Source organism: Phoca vitulina, unplaced genomic scaffold (genome assembly GCF_004348235.1).
Source record: "Phoca vitulina isolate PV1807 unplaced genomic scaffold, GSC_HSeal_1.0 scaffold17, whole genome shotgun sequence".
Lineage (NCBI taxonomy): Eukaryota > Metazoa > Chordata > Mammalia > Carnivora > Phocidae > Phoca > Phoca vitulina.
In genome coordinates, this window is record NW_022589720.1 from 26,309,742 (window position 1) to 26,328,668 (window position 18,927).

General features: G+C 44.3%; 1 protein-coding gene across 1 annotated transcript in view; it reads right to left on the bottom strand.

The window, feature by feature from the left end:
- ADAMTS12 (ADAM metallopeptidase with thrombospondin type 1 motif 12) overlaps positions 1 to 18,927 on the bottom strand; it is a 290,804-nt gene that overhangs the window by 116,392 nt on the left and 155,485 nt on the right. The window contains exons 4-5 of the mRNA XM_032415429.1: positions 5,969 to 6,165; positions 5,151 to 5,234 (exon numbers count right to left, since the gene is read on the bottom strand). Coding sequence (XP_032271320.1) covers positions 5,151 to 5,234; positions 5,969 to 6,165 — 281 coding nt within the window. The remainder of the gene's footprint in view (positions 1 to 5,150; positions 5,235 to 5,968; positions 6,166 to 18,927) is intronic.

Genomic DNA, 18,927 nt, shown 5'->3' on the forward strand with positions numbered 1-18,927 from the left:
ATTATGTACCAATAGGGCTAGGTGGGGAGCAACACCAGACCCAGCCTGTCTTTAAGTCTTGGATACTAATGAAGGGAAGTGCATCAAACAAATAGATGTTAAATTACAACTGTGATATGTGCTATGAAGGAGAAATGCACAGCACTGTGAAAGCATATGATAGAATCTTGCTGGGCATGAAGGTCAGGGAAGGTTTCCCCAGTAAACTGACCCTTGAGCTGATATCTGAAGGATTAAGGGGTCAACTAAGTGAAGACAAGAAGGAAGACGGTTTGGGCAACAAGACCAGTGGCAGGAGACACCATGAGGAGAAGATTACTGCTCTATCCCAAAGGCAAGAGGGGCATGGTAAGAGATGAGAGAGGGAATTAGAAAAGCACTAGATGGCTTTAAACCAGGGGTGGGGGTCAGAGAATGGGTGCCAGGAGGGAGTGTCATACCCCCAGGAGGGTATGACTGGATTACCATTTGGCTGCGATGAGAAAATGAGATTGAAAGGAATCCAAGTAGAAAAGAATCCAAGTAGATTGAAAGGAATCCAAGTGTTATACCCCCAGGAGGGTATGACTGGATTACCATTTGGCTGCGATGAGAAAACGAGATTGAAAGGAATCCAAGTAGACCAAAGTAAACACAACTGTAGCCCAAGAAAGAGGGGACTTTATCTTAAATTTAAGTGATAGAAATGCAGATGGTCAGACCAAACTGGCCACACCAACCGATGGACTGGATACGAGGGGTGGGAGAGGGAGGGGTCATGGATGTCTCTGGATCTCTGGCTTCCACCTCTGCAAAGGTGATGATGTCAGCACAGAGACCAGGAGTGCAACAAGACCAGGTGTGCATGGAGAGGGGCAGATGGGGACCCACGATTCTCTCTCCTGCCTCCTGCATAGTCCACTGTCTCCTCTGTGCATGGCAAGGTTACTCAGCCTCCCATCTGGGGGTTCATTATCAGTGATGTGTCCTCATGTGTAAGATGCTAGTTTACACGCTCAAGCTGACCGTGCAAGTCCCTCTACCTGGAATGTCCTTCCTCACTAGTTAATTCCTTCTCATCCTCTAAAACCCAGCTTAGCCTTCCTAGCCTGAGTGCTCTTTTACTTTTTTTTATACTCAGGACAACTCAGTTTGAAATTTTCTATTTTGTGCTTTTGCACATCAGACTCTAAGCCTTAGAGGCCAACATAGTGTTTGACATACAGTTAATACACCACAATCCTCTTTTGATTTACAGGTGGCGAAAAAACAGTGTATGCAGCAATGATGTCACTTCTTCAGAGTTACCTTCTGGATGAGTGCAAAGTGAGACTAGAACTCAGGTCTCCTTGCTCACAGGAGGAGTCCCTCCCAATACCTCACACTGTACTTTCTGTCTCTGGCTGCTATCCTCATGTCAGTTAGGGCTGGGATCATTGTCGCTCATTGTGGTCAGAGCTGCTCATTAGTCAAAGATGTGAAGAATAGCTTGAGTCATGATCTGGCAATCAAGAAAATGAGAATTGCAAATTGTAACTCTTTGATGAGACAGCAATTCTATTGTCAAATTATGGACCTTGTATCACATGGAGGGAGATTCTGTAAAAGTCTAAGATATTTGGCAAGTAAAAGGAAGGAAGCCATGTTTTTTGTTTGTTTTGTTTTGTTTTTTAGCAAATCATTTGCATCTCTGCTCTTGCAAAAGCAGAACAGGAAGAAGAAAAACAGTATTATTGTGATGGAGTCAGAGAGGTAGCTGCCAATCAAATTCTTTCAAAGGATTCTGTTGAGGTTGCTTTTAGGCAACCAACTTGAACAATGGAAACATAGGTAAGGTAGAAGAACCCACAGCGACACCCTCCCCCCCAAATACAGACAGGCCTATTAGGCAACCCACCTCAAAATACCCATAAGCCCTAGCTGACCAATGGGTCAACTGACACCCAGACACCAAAAAAGGAAAATTCCATATGTTCCCATTCGTCCTCACCTTCCTTCTTAACTACAGCCTCCACACTGCCTCCCGGCAGACAGTCTCTCCCCTGTTATCCTGCCTGCCGCTCCCTGGCAGTGGGTTCAGTAGACTTCTATCCCTTTTGCTCTGTCTCAAGTCAATTCTTCCACTGCCCACGCTGCTGGCCTCCACCCAATTGGGTCACCCCACCTTTGGTGGCCCCCCAATCTGATCAGGAGACTTCCACAGTCTCCAAGGGGCATTGTTTCCCAGGGATGGAGAGATGTGGAGTTTTAAGGGGCCTGATCCATGGAAGGCACACTTTGAGGTCTGACTAGCACTCCCACAGGGACTGCAGAGGGAAAAGTTTCTCCTTGGCTTTTTGTTTGTTTGTTTGAAAACACTAAACTTCTACACATTCTGCAGTTATGCATGCATGTAAGAGAGATCATTATACAATGGTGGATATTTGTCTTCCAAAGTATCAAAGTATAACTTTTACAAAGCTAAAAATGTAATTTTCATACAAATATACAGTGAGCATGTTAGGGATGTATTTAACTCATTAATAAGAAGATAGATAAGATGTCCAAGCTGGTTCAAAGGCAGATACAGGAAAGTGATGCCACTTTAGCTGGTGAAACTATAAAGAAAGAATGCTGGAATCAGATTGCTAAATTAGATACAAAATTAGTCAACAGATCAATAAAACCGCAACCTTCAGAGAGCTCTCTGCTAGATACAAATTATTTTCACTTCTTCTGGACAAAAATCATTTATTTGTACCCTGTCAGTTTTCTGCATCTTTTTTTTTTTTTTAAAGATTTTATTTATTTATTTGACAGAGAGAGTCACAGCGAGAGAGGGAACACAAGCAGGGGGAGTGGCAGAGGGAGAAGCAGGCTCCCCGTGGAGCAGGGAGCCCGACGTGGGGCTCGATCCCAGGACCCTGGGATCATGACCTGAGCCGAAGGCAGACGCTTAACAACTGAGCCACCCAGGCACCCCAATTTTCTGCATCTTAATACCTAACTTTACTGTGTTTAGGACCTACTCAATAAGCACTTAAAAATCAGGCAAAATTGCATTCCCATAGAGTCAGATAGGTCATGTTAGACATTGAAAAGATACATAACTTTTGTGTTGTTTGGTTTCTAAGTTTTAGAAAAATTTTCATAACAAAAGGTTCACAGGAAGGAAAAATAATACATCCATCAGTATTCCAAGATACCCAAAGTATGCCTTGAGTGATTCGTTAAGTGGGGAATGGTAGGGGAGAGAAAAAGGAAAACGGATCCAGGCTCCAGATATGATTGTTTTTCAGTCTTCTGATTGTGGAGGCCAGAAAACAGTAAATCCTGCCTCGAGCCTTTTGACCTCAGGTGTCTTGCAGAGGGAGACTTGAATGAGTCCATTCTTCACATATTTCAGCTGCTAGGTAAGGTCAATAGTTTGCAAAGGCATCTCACCAGGTTGGCTGGTTCATTCCTTCATTGAATGTCACTTCATTCATTCATGTCCCAGGCACTGTGTTACGTGCTGGGGATACAGCCAAGAATAAAGAAGGAATTCACATTGTGATGGTGGCTAAGATAGGCAAGAGAAGAGTAAACAGATACACAGAATAGCAATGAGCTGTAAGAGAAGTACCAATAAAGGAAGTAAAGCTTATTCTGTGATGGAGAACAGCAAGTGGGGTTGGCTTTGAGTCGGCTGGTCACTGACACTTCTCTGGAGAGGCAGCATTTAAACAGAGATCTGACAGGTGCCAGAGAACGTGCCAACCATCAGTAGAGCCACAGAAGGGGTGTTTCGGGCATTGGCAACCATAAGTTGCACAAGCCATGAGGCTGAAAAAGGCCATGCGTGTTCCAGAACCTACCTGAAGTCCAGGGAGTTCGAGGTGGGGAACAAGGCAGAGAGCAACATAAGGAAAGACTGGAAAGGGGGATGGAGGCATGATCATGAAGGGCACGGTAGAAATTTTTGATTTTGTTCTAAAAACAACAGAAAGCTATTTAACAGTTTTGTGCAGTGGAGCAACTCAATTTTCATTGAAGATTACCAGTCTAGGGGCGCCTGGGTGGCTCAGTCGTTGGGCGTCTGCCTTCGGCTAGGGTCATGATCCCAGGGTCCTGGGATCGAGCCCCGCGTCGGGCTCCCTGCTCGGCGGGAAGCCTGCTTCTCCCTCTCCCACTCCCCCTGCTTGTGTTCCCTCTCGCACTGTGTCTCTCTCTGTCAAATATAATTTTTTAAAATGCAAAAAAAAAAAAAAAAAGATTACCAGTCTAACTGCTACATAGAGAAAGGATTATGGAGGGCAAGTCTTAAAACAGGAAGACCATTTGGGAGTTCCCTGCAGTAAGATTACAATAAGCCCTAAAGCAACGTAATGACTGTAGAGATGATGGACCGTGGGTGGTCTTGAGATGATCTTGAAGGTAGCATTGTGGGCCTTGCTGTTGAATGTGGACGATAAGAAGAGGAGGATTCAAGAATGACTCCTAGGCTTATGCCTGGTTAGCGAGATGGGTACCACAGAGGGCTGGAGCACGGGGGCAGGCAGAATTGAGATGATCCGGGCTGGGAGCAATCAAGAATGCCACGGTGGACTTACTGAGTTTGCAAGTTTGGGTGGGCTCTGACACATTCAGGGTGAAATGGCAAGGAGACACCAGGACATGAGTCTGGAGCGTAAGGAAGAGGTCTGGGTTTGAAGAAGAAATTGAGAGTCTCAGCATGTAGAAGACATGTAAGTCTCTGAGAACAGATGACATTTCCAAGGGCAAAAGTACAGAGAGACAAGACAGCCCAGAGTTGAGGGGTATGTATTAATATGCAAGAGGTAAATAAACAGTATAAAGAGTTCAACATTTCCATGTCCCTTTTAACTTTTACTGAAACCACGCAACCATTTCATGATTTAGTCTTTTTCACTGTGGAACATTCTAAGTCACTGCTCTAAATCTGATTTGTGTGTTACTAGACAAAATGACTGCCGGGTGATTCCAATGATGTCTATCTCAGAAATGTTCTCCATCTCCCACTTGACAGCACAAAATTCCCAAGAAAATAATACAGAAATATCATTTTCCTTCTCAAGGGTTTCTAAACACCTTCCTGGTGCTCCCTTTCTTGTCCATCGAGAGCTGTCCTGTCAAGGAGGTAGTGAGTGTAAGAATACAGGTCAGAAGACTGGAGAGAAACTACCCCTTACCTCTTCTTCTTCAAGTAGAATGAGCCGAACCACAACAATGTGAATTGCATTGCCAATGCTTGGGTTGTGGAACAACCCAGTGACCTAGAGTCAGAAATGGAAAACCATTAGCTCACATGAATAGGTAACAGATAAATGCCAGAGGAGGGGGGAAATAGCATTGTGATGCACTTAAAATAAATGTCATCTTAGAGGTCAGGAATTCTGGGGAGAGTACAACGAAGAGTGAGAGATGCCCCTGGCCCAATCCACATTATGATACCTAAAGGCAACCTTTCCAAGGTGACTGGCTGGCTGTCTGCTTGAGGGACTGGTGCCTTTCTTCTCTTTGACCCTCTCCCCGACCCAGGGTCTTTCTCTCTTTTATTATCAGTTCCGGAGGCAAATACCTTTCCCCATCTCGACAGGACTAACACTCTCTCTGGGGAGGCAGAAACATCAAGAATGAGAAAGGGAAGTCTGGAAATCAGGGGTCATTAACTTTATTGCAATTCTAACTACCTTCAGGAAATCATGTTCTAGTTCTTTGCCTCAGTTTACTTATCTGTGCACTAATATGATTTGGTGAGATAAACGCATACTAAAAGGACTGAGTCACTTGAGAAATACCTAGTAGAAAATACGTGATGAATTCCAAATTTCCCTAGGATATACATTTTTAAGAGACAGACTAATTGGTCCTGAATTTCCATCCTTCCTCATTTAGGCAGGGAATAGATTCATATATACATGTGAAAAGAACAAAAAAGGTCTCTCTTATTTTTGGAGGGTGACGCCTATTCCCCAGCTGCCTCTCCCCACCCCACAGTCTGACTTACCATGTTCATGATGGTGAGGATATAGGACTCCACGCTGTCGCTCCCATGATACTCAATCATCTTCGTGTCGGCCACCACCAGCGTCTCCACCCACCGCTCTTTGCTGATGGAACGCCGAGACAGGCCTCTGCTGGGCCAGTGGTTCCTCTCCCACCTCTCTCGTTGTAGCTCCACCTTCTGGGAGGTGGCAAGACCGTCTAAACATTAAACAGAAGACATGGGGCTAACGCTATGTATCTCCATATACTACTCACCTATGTTTTAAAGATTCAAGGCCATAAGTTTAATTTATGTTTAACAATGTAGGAATGCAATGTTCTTTTTTTTTTTTTAAGATTTTATTTATTTGACAGAGAGAGAGCGAGCACAAGCAGAGTGGCAGGCAGAGGCGGAGGGAGAAGCATACTTCCCGAGGAGCAGGGAGCCCGACGTGGGGCTCGATCCCAGGACCCCGGGTTCATGACCTGAGCCGAAGGCAGACGCTTAACTGACTGAGCCACCCAGGCGCCCCAGGAATACAATGTTCTTATATATATGCCTGAAATGGAAGAAGGGACCAATTTGAATGATTATGACCAAGATAACTGAAATCTGCATCTTACAGGGAGTCAAAGTACTTCTTTGAAATAATTACTACCTATTTCATTAAATAGGTCCCTCACTATTAAGAAGATGTTATAATCAAAACTGGGAACTTTTTCTTTTCCTCCTCCTGTGAATTATTCAGTGCCTACTATACGCCAAGCAGTGTACAGGGTTTTAAAACGCCAAGTTGTTTATCCTCATGAACATTTGAGGGACGTACTTCTATCTCTGTTCTGCACATGTGAAAATTAATGTTCAAAATGCCTGGCTCAATAATTTCCCCAAAGTCACACAGCTCATAAGGTCCAGAAGATCCAGGGTTTTCTATGCCCTAGAGTCATGCGTTTTTCATATACGCCACATTGTCTCCCACCGAGTAAACATGCATACAACTGGAGAACATGTAAGCTGGAAAAGCTGCATATACTTCTAGAAGGTATGAAGGTAGAGTGGATACACTAATTTGCTCTGTAACCCTTCCCGCTGCCTCAGTTTCACTGTCTATGTGAAGTCAGAACACACCGAGGAGTAGTTACCAAAAAAAAAAAAAAAAAGAGAGAGAGAGAGACATAATCATAAGTCTATAATTTCAAATTCATTTATTATGAGCTTTACTTGAAAATAATAAAGCCATACTTTGGTAAAATAACCAGGATTGTGTTAGCCTTGCAGGGAAGTCTTGTGAAGGTTTGCAGATGAGGAGATGGTTAACCCCTCATCTGTCTGTGGGAGAACAACGTTCTACTTTCCTTCTCCACCTGCTTTACACGGATAAGTATGCCTTCCCTCAGAAATCTCCAGAGATGTTTTCAACAGGTTCTAACTCTGCACCCCACTTATCCCCCCGTCTGTCACCCTCTTTTCAAAGCTCATGGGAACGCTTCAGATTATGTTTCCAAATCTCTCTGTGCGGGCCAGGGAGCAAGCTACACTTGAGCCCACGTGGGGCCTGTGTCCGGGAAGGGGTGTTGGCAGACCAGGCCAAGCAGAGGAATCCTATCAACCCGCTTAGGTGTGATCTCCTTCTCTCAATCCCTCCTGTCCCTGCCGTGTGGGGGCAGACCTCCTCCAAGCCGCAGGGATGCTCAGTGCTCTCCCTGAGCCCCCTCCCTTGGCCATGTAGGCTCGTCACCCACGCCCGCTCTCAGAGGCTTCGGCCGGCTCCCTGCAGTTGGCACACAGGGTGCGATATGCAGCCCGTTCCTAAGAGCAGGACCCCCGCCGCAGGCTGCAGCTGTGGGCGCTGCTCCGCTCAGGCCTCAGGTGCCTACGGTTAGGAGCTGGGGGGACACTGGTAGGATAAAGGTGACCTCTCTGCTTCTCCCAGTCCTTTCTTATCTCATGTCTCTGCCTTTACCCAGCCCCCTCCACCACCTTTTATCTCAACATCAATCAGCAGAGTTTAAAGCAAAAAAAACAAAAGATACCTTTAAAGCCCATCAAGTTATTTCCAGCAAACAGGCGAGTTCTCAGTAAATAAAAGGGCAGGTAGGAGGAAATGTGGAAATGAGAATGCAGTCTGGTGAAGACGTGTCAACCGAAGATTTCCAACAAGACCTACGCTAAGCACCTGCTAAAGGCCAGATGCTCGTGCTAATGAAAATGTCATCAGGTTTCAAATAATTCCCAAGGTAGAGATGTCTGTTGTATCACGGACGGTGCCAGAAGCTTTGCAGCAGTGGTGGGATGCAATCCGGGCCCTGATGGCACCGAGCAGGAAAAGAGGATCGTATCTATCCAGGCCGACTTTGTGAGGTTCTCTTGATGTCATCCCAGACTTAACAGAAGAAACGCTTCTGTTCAAAAAATTTTAGGCTGTACAAGAAGTCAGCCCTACACATTTATCTCCAAGGCCTGGTGACAAAGCCAGACAGTTCCTCAGGGGCAGGTGAGATGCCAACAATTCTAGAAAGCTCCCCTGACCCTGTCACCCCTCCCAACACACACAGACTGTCTTAGTCTGCTCAGGCTGCCATAACAAAATACCATAGCTTAAACAAGAGAAATCTCTTTTCTCACAGTCCCTGAAGCTGTAAGTCCAAGCTCAGATGGCAGCAAGGGCAGGCTCTGGTGAGGAGCTGGCAGGAGAACTGGCTCTCTCCCTGGCCGCGGATGGCCACCCTCCCACGATCTGCGAACATGGTTTTTCCTCACTGTGTGCACGTGGACAGATCTCCCTCTCGTCGTCTTCGTCTACGGCCACCCATCCTGTTGAATTAGGACCCCACCCTTATGACCTCATTTAACCTTAGTTACCTCCCCAAAGCCCTATGTCCATATACAGTCACCCAGGGAGTTAGGGTCTCCACAGAGGAAATTTGGGAGGACACAGCTCCGTCCATACACCACGCCACACACACTGTTCAGAGATGCCTCTTGTGGGCTGGGGTGGCTTCTGGGCAGGCCTCACACTGAGAGCTTCCCACACTGCTGTAGCTCCCTGCTCTTCAGGGGGCTTCCAGTGAGGCTGTGAGCACAGAAGGGCATCTCCTATAGCTTTGTCCCGAGGGCCTAACACCATGTCTGGCAAACAGTGGCACCCAGTAAAGGCTTGATGTGTGGGTGAAGGAAAAACTGAAGATGAATCAGACACAATTTAGGAATCACAAATACAGGAAAACTGCAAGCGCTCTCTACTCTTCCCTCTGGGATGACTCATTTCAATTAAAGAATTCTCCACACTGAGACTGTGAAGTGTTTGTTTTAGGGGGCGGAATCTAGCCACGTGGGCAGTTTACATCAGGACAATTTCCAGTCCTGACCCAGGGCGGACTCTTCCCAGGCCTGAAGCTAGGGAAGGGCAGCTCTCTGTGCTAACAGAGCCGAGGGCCTACGGATCTCTGCAAAATATAAACGATGGACTCCTTTTTCCCTTCCACAAACCCCGCATGCTTTAGGCAGCTCTTCACGGAGCTCTCTCTCATTTAGAGCTTTCCGGGGTAGCAGAGCTTTTACCTGAGGCCCATCTCTCAGCCTTCCGGGGGGGCCAGGTCGTCTGCAGACAGGGAGGAAGCATGGCTGGAACCAGGGGCTTGGAGGAGGCTCAAGGATGACCAGGGAACAAGGCAAGTGAACACAGAGGGGAGAAGACCCAGGAAATGATAATCTAAGGGATGTTTTCAGCGTGCCAGGAGCTTCTAGCCCGGACAATGAAGCCACGTCTCCACTGAGGTACGTGCTCAAGGCTCTGCCTCTGTCCCTAACTCAGCTGTTCCCTCACCTCGATTCTCTTCCGCTGCCTCGTGCACAGATTTCTCATAGAGAGGGGGGATGTCTGCCTGGCCTATAAAGCGTTACTTACCACTAACTGCAAACGGGCCATTAACGGCACCTACCGCCAGATTTGAGGCCCAGCTGCCGCCACGAAGATCCTCTCAGGTTAACCTTCTCCAGGCCACACCCTACAGCTTCTAGACAAATGAGACCCAGGGCCCTGACTCCCCCCTTCCCGCCACCAGCCTGGGTGAGGTTCCTGAAACAAAGCTCAGCAGCAACACGATCACTGACAGCCACCGCCTAACAAGAGCCTGGCCTGTGATAAGCACTTTTATTTGATCCTTTACTAGTTAGTTCTCAATAACTTTATAAGTCTTATTATTGCCATTTTAAAATAAGAAACAGGAAATTCAGAGAGGTTACAAAATTCGTTTAAACTCTCTAAGCCAATAAGCAGCAGCCCTGCATTTAAAACAAAAAATTGTTTTTTAAAGATTTATTTGAGAAAGAGAGCGCCCACATGTGCACATGCAGGAAAGGGATGGAGGGACAGAGGGAGATGGAGAAAGAGAATCCCAAGCAGACTCCACACTAAGTGCAGAGTCCCACACAGGGCTCAATCCTAGGACCTTGAGATCAGTACGTGAGCCGGAATCAAGAGTCAGATGCTTAACCAACTGAGCCACCCAGGTGCCCCAGCAGACCAGCATTTTGGATGAGTCAGTCTGAATGTCATTTAGATTGGTGGTGTGGAGATGGGGGTGGGGGTCCTGAGAAACCTCTGGCTGGAAACTGCAATGTGGGGAGTAGAAAGGATTAGCTCAAGACGGTCATCCTAGGGGCACCTGGGTGGTTCAGTCATCAAGCGTCTGCCTTCGGCTCAGGTCATGATCCCAGGGTCCTGGGATGGAGCCCCGCATCGGGCTCCCTGCTCGCTGAGAGGCCTGCTTTTCCCTCTCTCACTCCCCCTGCTTGTGTTCCCTCTCTCACTGTCTCTCTCTCTCTCTGTCAAAATAAATAAATAAAATCTTTAAAAAAAAAAAAAAAAGACGGTCATCCTAAGGGAAAAGGTGGACCAGACACCAGCTGACCCCAAAGCTCCAAGTCCCTACCAGTCCTAAGCAAAGCTCGAAGGAAATTTGTGTAGGAGAAGTTCAACAGGTAATTCGTGACTTTTTGCTACTGGCTTTCTGGAAACAATGTCTCACTTCTCTTGTACAATCCAGACATAACCTACTGAGAGAAGATGTCCTGGACCCAGATGTGGTGGCTGGAGAAATGGCACCAGGAAAAAGGAAGAACATTTTAAGTCTGATAGGACCTAGAAAGCTTCTATTCAGGCCCACCATTGACAACTGTTCACTCCCCGACCCCATGGGCCTGGACTGAACCACTCCTGTACTGAGCCACTTATAGGTCCCATGACCTTGGAGCAGTATTCTCATCACCCCCCCCCCCCTCCCCCCCCCCCCCCCCCACGTAATGAAGAAAGTGAACTGGACTCCTACTTTTAAAAATGTATTTTAGGGGCATCTCTCTGCTTCAGGCGGTAGGGCATGCGACTCTCAATCTCGGGGCCGTGAGTTCGAGCCCCATGTTGGGTATAGAGATTACTTAAAAAAAAACAAAAAATAAAAAAATTAAAATGTATTTTAGTAACAGAACCCTTTCTTCAGACAAAGATTATGCAAAAAGCAAGGAAAAGAAAGAATCCCAAGGCACACGTGGCAGATGGCACAGAAAGGGAGTCCACGTGGCAGAGCTAAACCACTCGATGACACCATCTCTAAGGGTCCTTTCAGCCCTGGGTGTTGTTCCAGTTGAGCAAACACACCTTCCATTGCCCATACAACTCAGCAGTTTGCTGCTATCACACACTTACGACCAGACCCCCTTCCTGGGAGAACACAGTTGCCTTTCCCAACCGAGCTGAAGGTCAGTACTGGTGCTCATATTCAGCAGCAACGATAGTTAAGCTGCCGGAGATGTCCGTCTCTTCGGACCAGCTTTGGGTAGATCTGAAATGCCTCAGCCAGGAAGCTCATTTTCAGTCAAAAGAAGTCTACTTTATTCACTATGAACCAAAACTATTTTTGTCCTTAGGTAATAGACTCTCCATTTCTCAAAACTGGCCACTGCTGAAGTGAAGATGTAGGTCTTCAATGACAAACAAGTGAAGCAACAAGAGTCTAAGTGTTAATAAGCAGGAAATGTCAAAAGCAAGTACTCCCCAGGTTTAGGGCTGTGGACAAAAAGTATAAGTACTGAAAAAATCAAATGATATATGCTTCCCAAAGGCTGACTGGTCCTGGCTGGCAATGCCCTCACTTCATTAAGAACATGTCGAAAAGGAGAAAGGAAATGACGAATCATTTTGGAAATGTGAAACCTCCCAAAATAACAACATAATTAAATCAAGTGCAGGTGAAAGGGAGGGTTTTTGTTTTGTTTTGTTTTGTTTTAAAGTGCTCCAGAGAGCCGATAATCAGAATGAGAATTTATAAAACAATATGATCCATTATTATCTTATTTTAAATTGTCAATTTCATTCATTGCTAACACTCACAATGACAAGCAATTCCACTGATTTGAGATCTAATCCCACACACTTTCTTTCCCTTCCTCATCCTCTGACAGAAATACATGGTACCGGCACAAAAACAGACATACAGACCAATGGAACAGAATAGAGAGCCCAGATACGGACCCTCAACTCTATGGTCAAATAATCTTCGACAAAGCAGGAAAAAATGCAATGGAAAAAAGACAGTCTCTTCAATAAATGGTGCTGGGAAAATTGGACAGCCACATGCAGAAGAATGAAACTCGACCATTCTCTTACACCATACACAAAGATAAACTCAAAATGGATGAAAGACCTCAATGTGAGACAGGAATCCATCAAAATCCTAGAGGAGAACATAGACAGTAACCTCCTCAAAATCAGCCACATCAAGCTATATCTCCAAAGGCAAGTGAAACAAAAGCAAAAATGAACTTTTAGGACTTCATCAAAATAAAAAGCTTCTGCACAGCCAAGGAAACAGTCAACAAAACAAAGAGGCAACCCACAAACATAGTACATGTTAAAGTCAAAAAATGGGCAGAAGACATGAACAGACACTGCTCAAAAGAAGACATACAAATGGCTAACAGACACATGAAAAAAATGTTCATCATCATTAGCCATCAGGGAAATTCGAATCAAAACCACATTGAGATACCACCTTACACCAGTTAGAATGGCAAAAATTGACAAGGCAAGAAACAACAAATGTTGGAAAAGTTGTGGAGAAAAGGGAACCCTCTTACACTGTTGGGTGGAATACAAGTTGGTACCGCCACTTTGGAAAACAGTGTGGAGGTGCCTCAAAAAATTAAAAATAGAGCTACCCTATGACCCAGCAATTGCACTACTTGGTATTTACCCCAAAGACACAGATGTAGTGAAAAGAAAGGCCATATGCACCCCAATGTTCACAGCAGCAATGTCCGCAATAGCCAAACTGTGGAAAGAGCCGAGATGCCCTTCAACAGATGAATGGATAAAGAAGATGTGGTCCATATATACAATGGAATATTACTCGGCCATCAGAAAGGATGAATACCCAACTTTTACATCAACATGGATGGGACTGGAGGAGTTTATGCTAAGTGAAATAAGTCAAGCAGAGAAAGTCAATTATCATATGGTTTCACTTATTTGTGGAACATAAGGAATAGCATGGAGGACACTGGGAGAAGGAAGGGAAAAATGAAGGGGGGGGGAATTGGAGGGGGAGACCAACCATGAGACACTATGGACTCTGAGAAACAAACAGCGTTTTAGAGGGGAGGGGGGTGGGGAGATGGGTTAGCTTGGTGATGGATATTAAGGAGGGCACGTACTGCATGGAACACTGGGTGTTATATGAAAACAATGAAACATGGAACACTACATCAAAAACTAATGATGTATTGTATGGTGACTAACATAACGTAATAAAATAAAATTAAAAAAAAAAAAGAAAGAAACGTGCTGATGCCATTTCTCATAATGAAGACCAGTGTGGAAGAGGCAGCTAGGGACAGAAGAGGATGACAAAACCAAAAATTTAAATAATCAACCAAGTAGAATAATGAGTCCCAGCAAGCTGAAACGTTGATAGAACTCTAATGACAGCCTTTCCTTAGCTTAGTAAGGAAATGGTGAATAACCAAGGGACTTTCACACTTCACCAAGGCATCATGAAAGGCATTTTATACATAGCCTCTAGGTCCTTGGTGGTGAGCTCTTCATTTCCGAAGGTGTTCAGAAAGAGTTTATTCCTGCACAGTTACATTTTCAAGTAGAATATAGAATTCCACCAGTTTATAAATAACTAGCTATACTGCAATCTAAGCAGGGAATTTAGTACACTTCTCCCAAGCTCTCTTGACCTTGGGACTTGTTGCTTTCAGAGCTCTCGTTAATACCTAGTGTTCCATGGCACATCACTTAGGAAATACAGCTTTTAAGGATTCCTAGCTCAGGAAGGAAGTCAGATTAAATGAGTGCTGAAGCTTCTTCAGATGATAAAGATCTGTCAATCTAAGATGATCTGTAGAAATGAAGGAAAGGCTGCCTTTTCCAGGAGCTACAGAGTGGGAACAGAAACGCAGGGTACCTATTTCTTCAAGTAGCTTATGTTCTCTTTCTAGGGTTCTCTCTGGTCTCAATGAAGGTGTACATCTCGATGGACCAGAAAGACATATGACTTAAGTAGAACCACTGAAAAAGTGGGAGAGACAGGAAGGGGCTCTTGAAGAATGGAGCCCTTTCATCTGTGGGGAAATGGATGATGGACCATGTTACCAATTACTTAGGGCTGATCGTGGGCTTCAGCAGGACCTTCCAAGAAAAGGCCCACTCTGGAACTCCTGATCTACCTATCCTGGCAGTACTTTAAAGATGATCAAATCCTAGAAACATAGTACGTGTTCAATAAATATGAGCCCAACCGCTTAGCAGGTTTTTCTTAAAACTCACAAGGACCTACAGCCAACTGTTGTCCCAAGGAGGAGAAATGAATCCGTGTTATCCAAATAGATCGAGGTCATTCTAAGGTAGTGGGCAACCTAAGGTGGGGACCGTCTCAGCTCAGTGTCCCTTTCCCATCTGTCTACACTCCTGCTCTGTGGTTTGTATCCAACCCTGAAAGTGTCATATCAAATACTGAACATGTCTAAGGCAATTTGTGCCTGCCTTTATGGTAACTGTGTCAGACCGCCAATTCTCCCAGTATTGGCTCTTCCTTCTTGATTTTTCTGCTGGGCACATGGCCTCCTAGAATCAAGAATAAATTTCCCAGCCTCCCTTGCAGCTCAATTCTGACCAATGGGACACTTGGGGAAGCACCATGTGTGACTTCTAGAACTTAAAAGGAAGGCACAGGGACTTCCTTTCCTGTTCTTCCTTCCTGGCCCTGAATGTGGATGGTCTGGACAAGAATGTGGAAGCCAGACATCAAAGAAGATAGAACAGGACAGAAGACAGGCAACAGGAGTCTGAGCTCCTGATGATTGTGGAGGACGACACCAACCTTGAACATTTTATCTCCAAATTTCATTTATGGGAGAGATAAATAAAAGTCTATCTTTCAACTAGAATGGAAGAGGGCTGTTTTGTCTGTTTTGTTCATCCTTCTATCCCCAGCACCTAGAAGAGTTCCTTGCACTCAATAACAATATTTCAAATCAATACATCTTATTTAGAGTTTTCTGTCACACATGAACATATCATCCTGAAGGATATGATGAGTTAATCACTCCCTCCATGTCCATAAGCTTTATCTCTGCTCATCCATAACCCTCAAGGGGTGGGTCCCTTTTCTCTCCAAGTGGTAGCATCTGATCCCTCTCCTTGGATCAGCAAGTTGATTAAGTGTAAATAAACAGAGGGTTCTCTTTTAATACCTCCACTGTGTAAATAGCAGGACTAAGACTGACCACCCCAAATGGCTTCCAGAAACAGCATGTTCAGAAAGGCTACACGCCCACTCGTGCCCTGTGGAACACAATGCCATGAGTCCTGTGTATGATCTTCTTAACGTATCACCCACACACAGACTTAAAACCCAGAGTTCAGAGCTCCAGGGAAGCCATCATCTTTGTCTTCAGCATTTGGTGAACCTCTGCTGTCTGCATTCCCATCTTTCTCCCCACCCCTTTGTTTTTTTGTTGTGTTGTGTTGTGTTTTGTTTTTAACCTCTCAGAGCTCTGCTCATGTTCATATCCACTCCACTATTTGCATTTAAAGAAAAGGGCTATTTTTTTTAAAGCTTTTTGTCCAGAATTTTAAAGTTTCCCATATTGGAAGTGAGGGCTAAAGGTTTCTTGTCTACCATATTTTTGTGTTGTTTTTCACAGTGAAACTCAGCCCTACTATATTTACAAAATAGTGTATTCAATTTACAAAAATGTTTTTTGTAAAAGTAGGAAATGCTACAGAGTGCAGAGTTTCCCCATGTGTTATAAGAATCTGTTTCCTAGGGGCACGTGGGTGGCTCAGTCTTTAAGCGTCTGCCTTTGGCTCTGGTCATGATCCCAGGGTCCTGGGATTCAGCCCCGCATCGGGCTCCCTGCTCGGCGGGAAGCCTGCTTCTCCCTCTCCCACTCCCCCTGCTTGTGTTCCCTCTCTCACTGTCTCTCTCTGTCAAATAAACAAATAAAATCTTTAAAAAAGAATCTGTTTCCTAAATAGTCTAAAGTCACTGAAGGCACTGAATACAGCGTTTTTTCTTAGTCCTCTGGGATATCACACACTTGACAAAGTAATTCAAGGCAGAGGGAACTCAGGAAACATAAATTATAATCACAGGGGACATTATATCTGCTGCGATCATGGACTGCTTTGTTCTTGTGACAAGTGCCAAAAAGAGAGACTGCAATTTGTTTTGCTCTTTTCTAGTAAAGGTCAGGATGATATTATCATTGTTATGAACCAAAGGCAGGATTTTAACTATTCTCAAATGTAGCAAATAAATGGATTTGCCACTTAATTCTCTTAGCTCAAAGCTCTATGTTTCATTTAATCTTTTGCCTAGGTCATCCTGCTGGTCTGGACAGCGCCCCCCTGAGGGGAAAGCCTTTCTTTACAAGGGAGGACCGATCAGAGTCTCAGTCATCTGTGTAACTCAACACTCAGCATTGAGCCTGGTGTCTTCTGACATGAGATAAGTGTCTGCTGAATGAGTATATGGATTCCTTCACTTAATATTTATTTGTGGGACTGGAGTGTCATATAGAGCATTAAATAAAACAAAAAAAAAAGTATTCGAATTCTAGTGAGTCTAATCTGATCTTCATCATTCATGCATTCCAACTTCTGTATTTTTCTCAACATATTTAGCCACTTCCAACCCCCAACCCGCAAAGCAGAATGCTAACAACAAATGTGCACATATCGAAAGCTGGCAAGTTTTGTTTCCTAAAGGAAATGTTATTCTGGAGGAAAGTGCTCTCTTGCCTCTAACAGAGGAGGGAAACCACTAAGTAAAAAGGCATTCCCATTTCAGCTCTCAAATTTCTTGGAAGTCCATTACAGAAAGTGGAATTTGGGGTAATTTTTTTCTTTTATCTGCTTTATTGTGTTTTCTACATTACTTTTATAGTTGGAAAAATAAACTTTAAAAAATGTGACGAAGGCCCTTTACTTTCATTTTCTTCACAATTTATAATTTAATAGCAGCATTTTTCTGAGTATTTACTCCAATTCTCTCATTAATGTTTGTCCTTTCAACCAAGTAGCCAGAGGCTATTCTCCCCAACCATCTACAATGCTTCCCTAGCCACAGCCATCACACAGTAAATGACATAATTATTAAGAAATAGCTGATGCGATGCATCTATTCATTCATTTTCTGGTTCTCCAAAGGAAGACAAAGAGACCAGGGTGGGGGGAAATACAAAATTAAGGAGGAAAAAAAGGAATTATTCCTTTTATGTAAGCAGCCAGCCATTCTTCTATGAAGGTATGTGGTGGCAAAGAGCTTTCAAAATAGGAACCAGCATTTCCATTAAGGAACTAGAGATACATGAAGTACAAAGGGAGACGCTGAACTTAGCCAGATAAACACTCTTTCCGGGGCACTGGAAAGAACACTATGAGCCAGGGAAGCACACGACACTCTGTAGCCCAGCAGCCAAGACAGCCCTAGTGTCCCCGAAATGTGCTGTACGTGTCAAGTACACCCTGGATTTCTTTTTCTTTTTTATCTGAAGTCAAGTTAGTTAACATACAGTGTATTATTAGTTTCAGAGGTAGAATTTAGGGATTCATCAGTTGCGTACAACACCCAGTGCTCATTCTATCATGTGCCCTCCTTAATGCCCATCACCCAATTACCCCGTCCTGCCACCCACCTCCCCTCCAGCAACCCTCAGTTTGTTCCCTAGAGTTAAGAGTCTCTTATCGTTTGCCTCCTCTGATTTTATCTTATTTTATTTTTCCTTCCCTTCCCCTATGTTCATCAGTTTTGTTTCTTAAATTCCACATATGAGTGAAATCATATGGTATTTGTCTTTCTCTGGCTGACTTATTTCACTTAGCATAATACTCTCTACTTCCATCCATGTCATTTCAAATGGCAAGATTTCATTCTTTTTGATGGCTGCATAATATTCCATTGTATATATATTATACCACTTCTTCTTTATCCATTCATCTGTTGATGGACAGGTGGGCTCTTTCCATATTTGACTATTGTGGACATTGCTGCTATAAACATTGGGGTGCACGTGCCCCTTCGAATAACTATACTTGTATCCTTTGGATAAATATCCAGTAATGCAATGGCTGGGTCATAGGGTAGCTCTATTTTCAACTTTTTGAGGAACCTCCATACTGTTTTCCAGAGTGGCTGCACCAGCTTGCATTCCCACCAATAGTGTAGGAGGGTTCCCCATTCTCCACATCCTCGCCAACATCTGTCATTTTTTGTATTGTTCATTTTAGCCATTCTGACCAGTGTGAGGTGGTATCTCAATGTGGTTTTGATTTAATACACTCTGGATTTCAAAGATTTAGTATGAAAAAAAAAGAATGTAAACTATCACATTAACAATTTACATTGATTATGTGTTGAAATAATATTCTGGGTATTTTGGGCTAAGGAAATTATTAAAATTAACTTCACCTG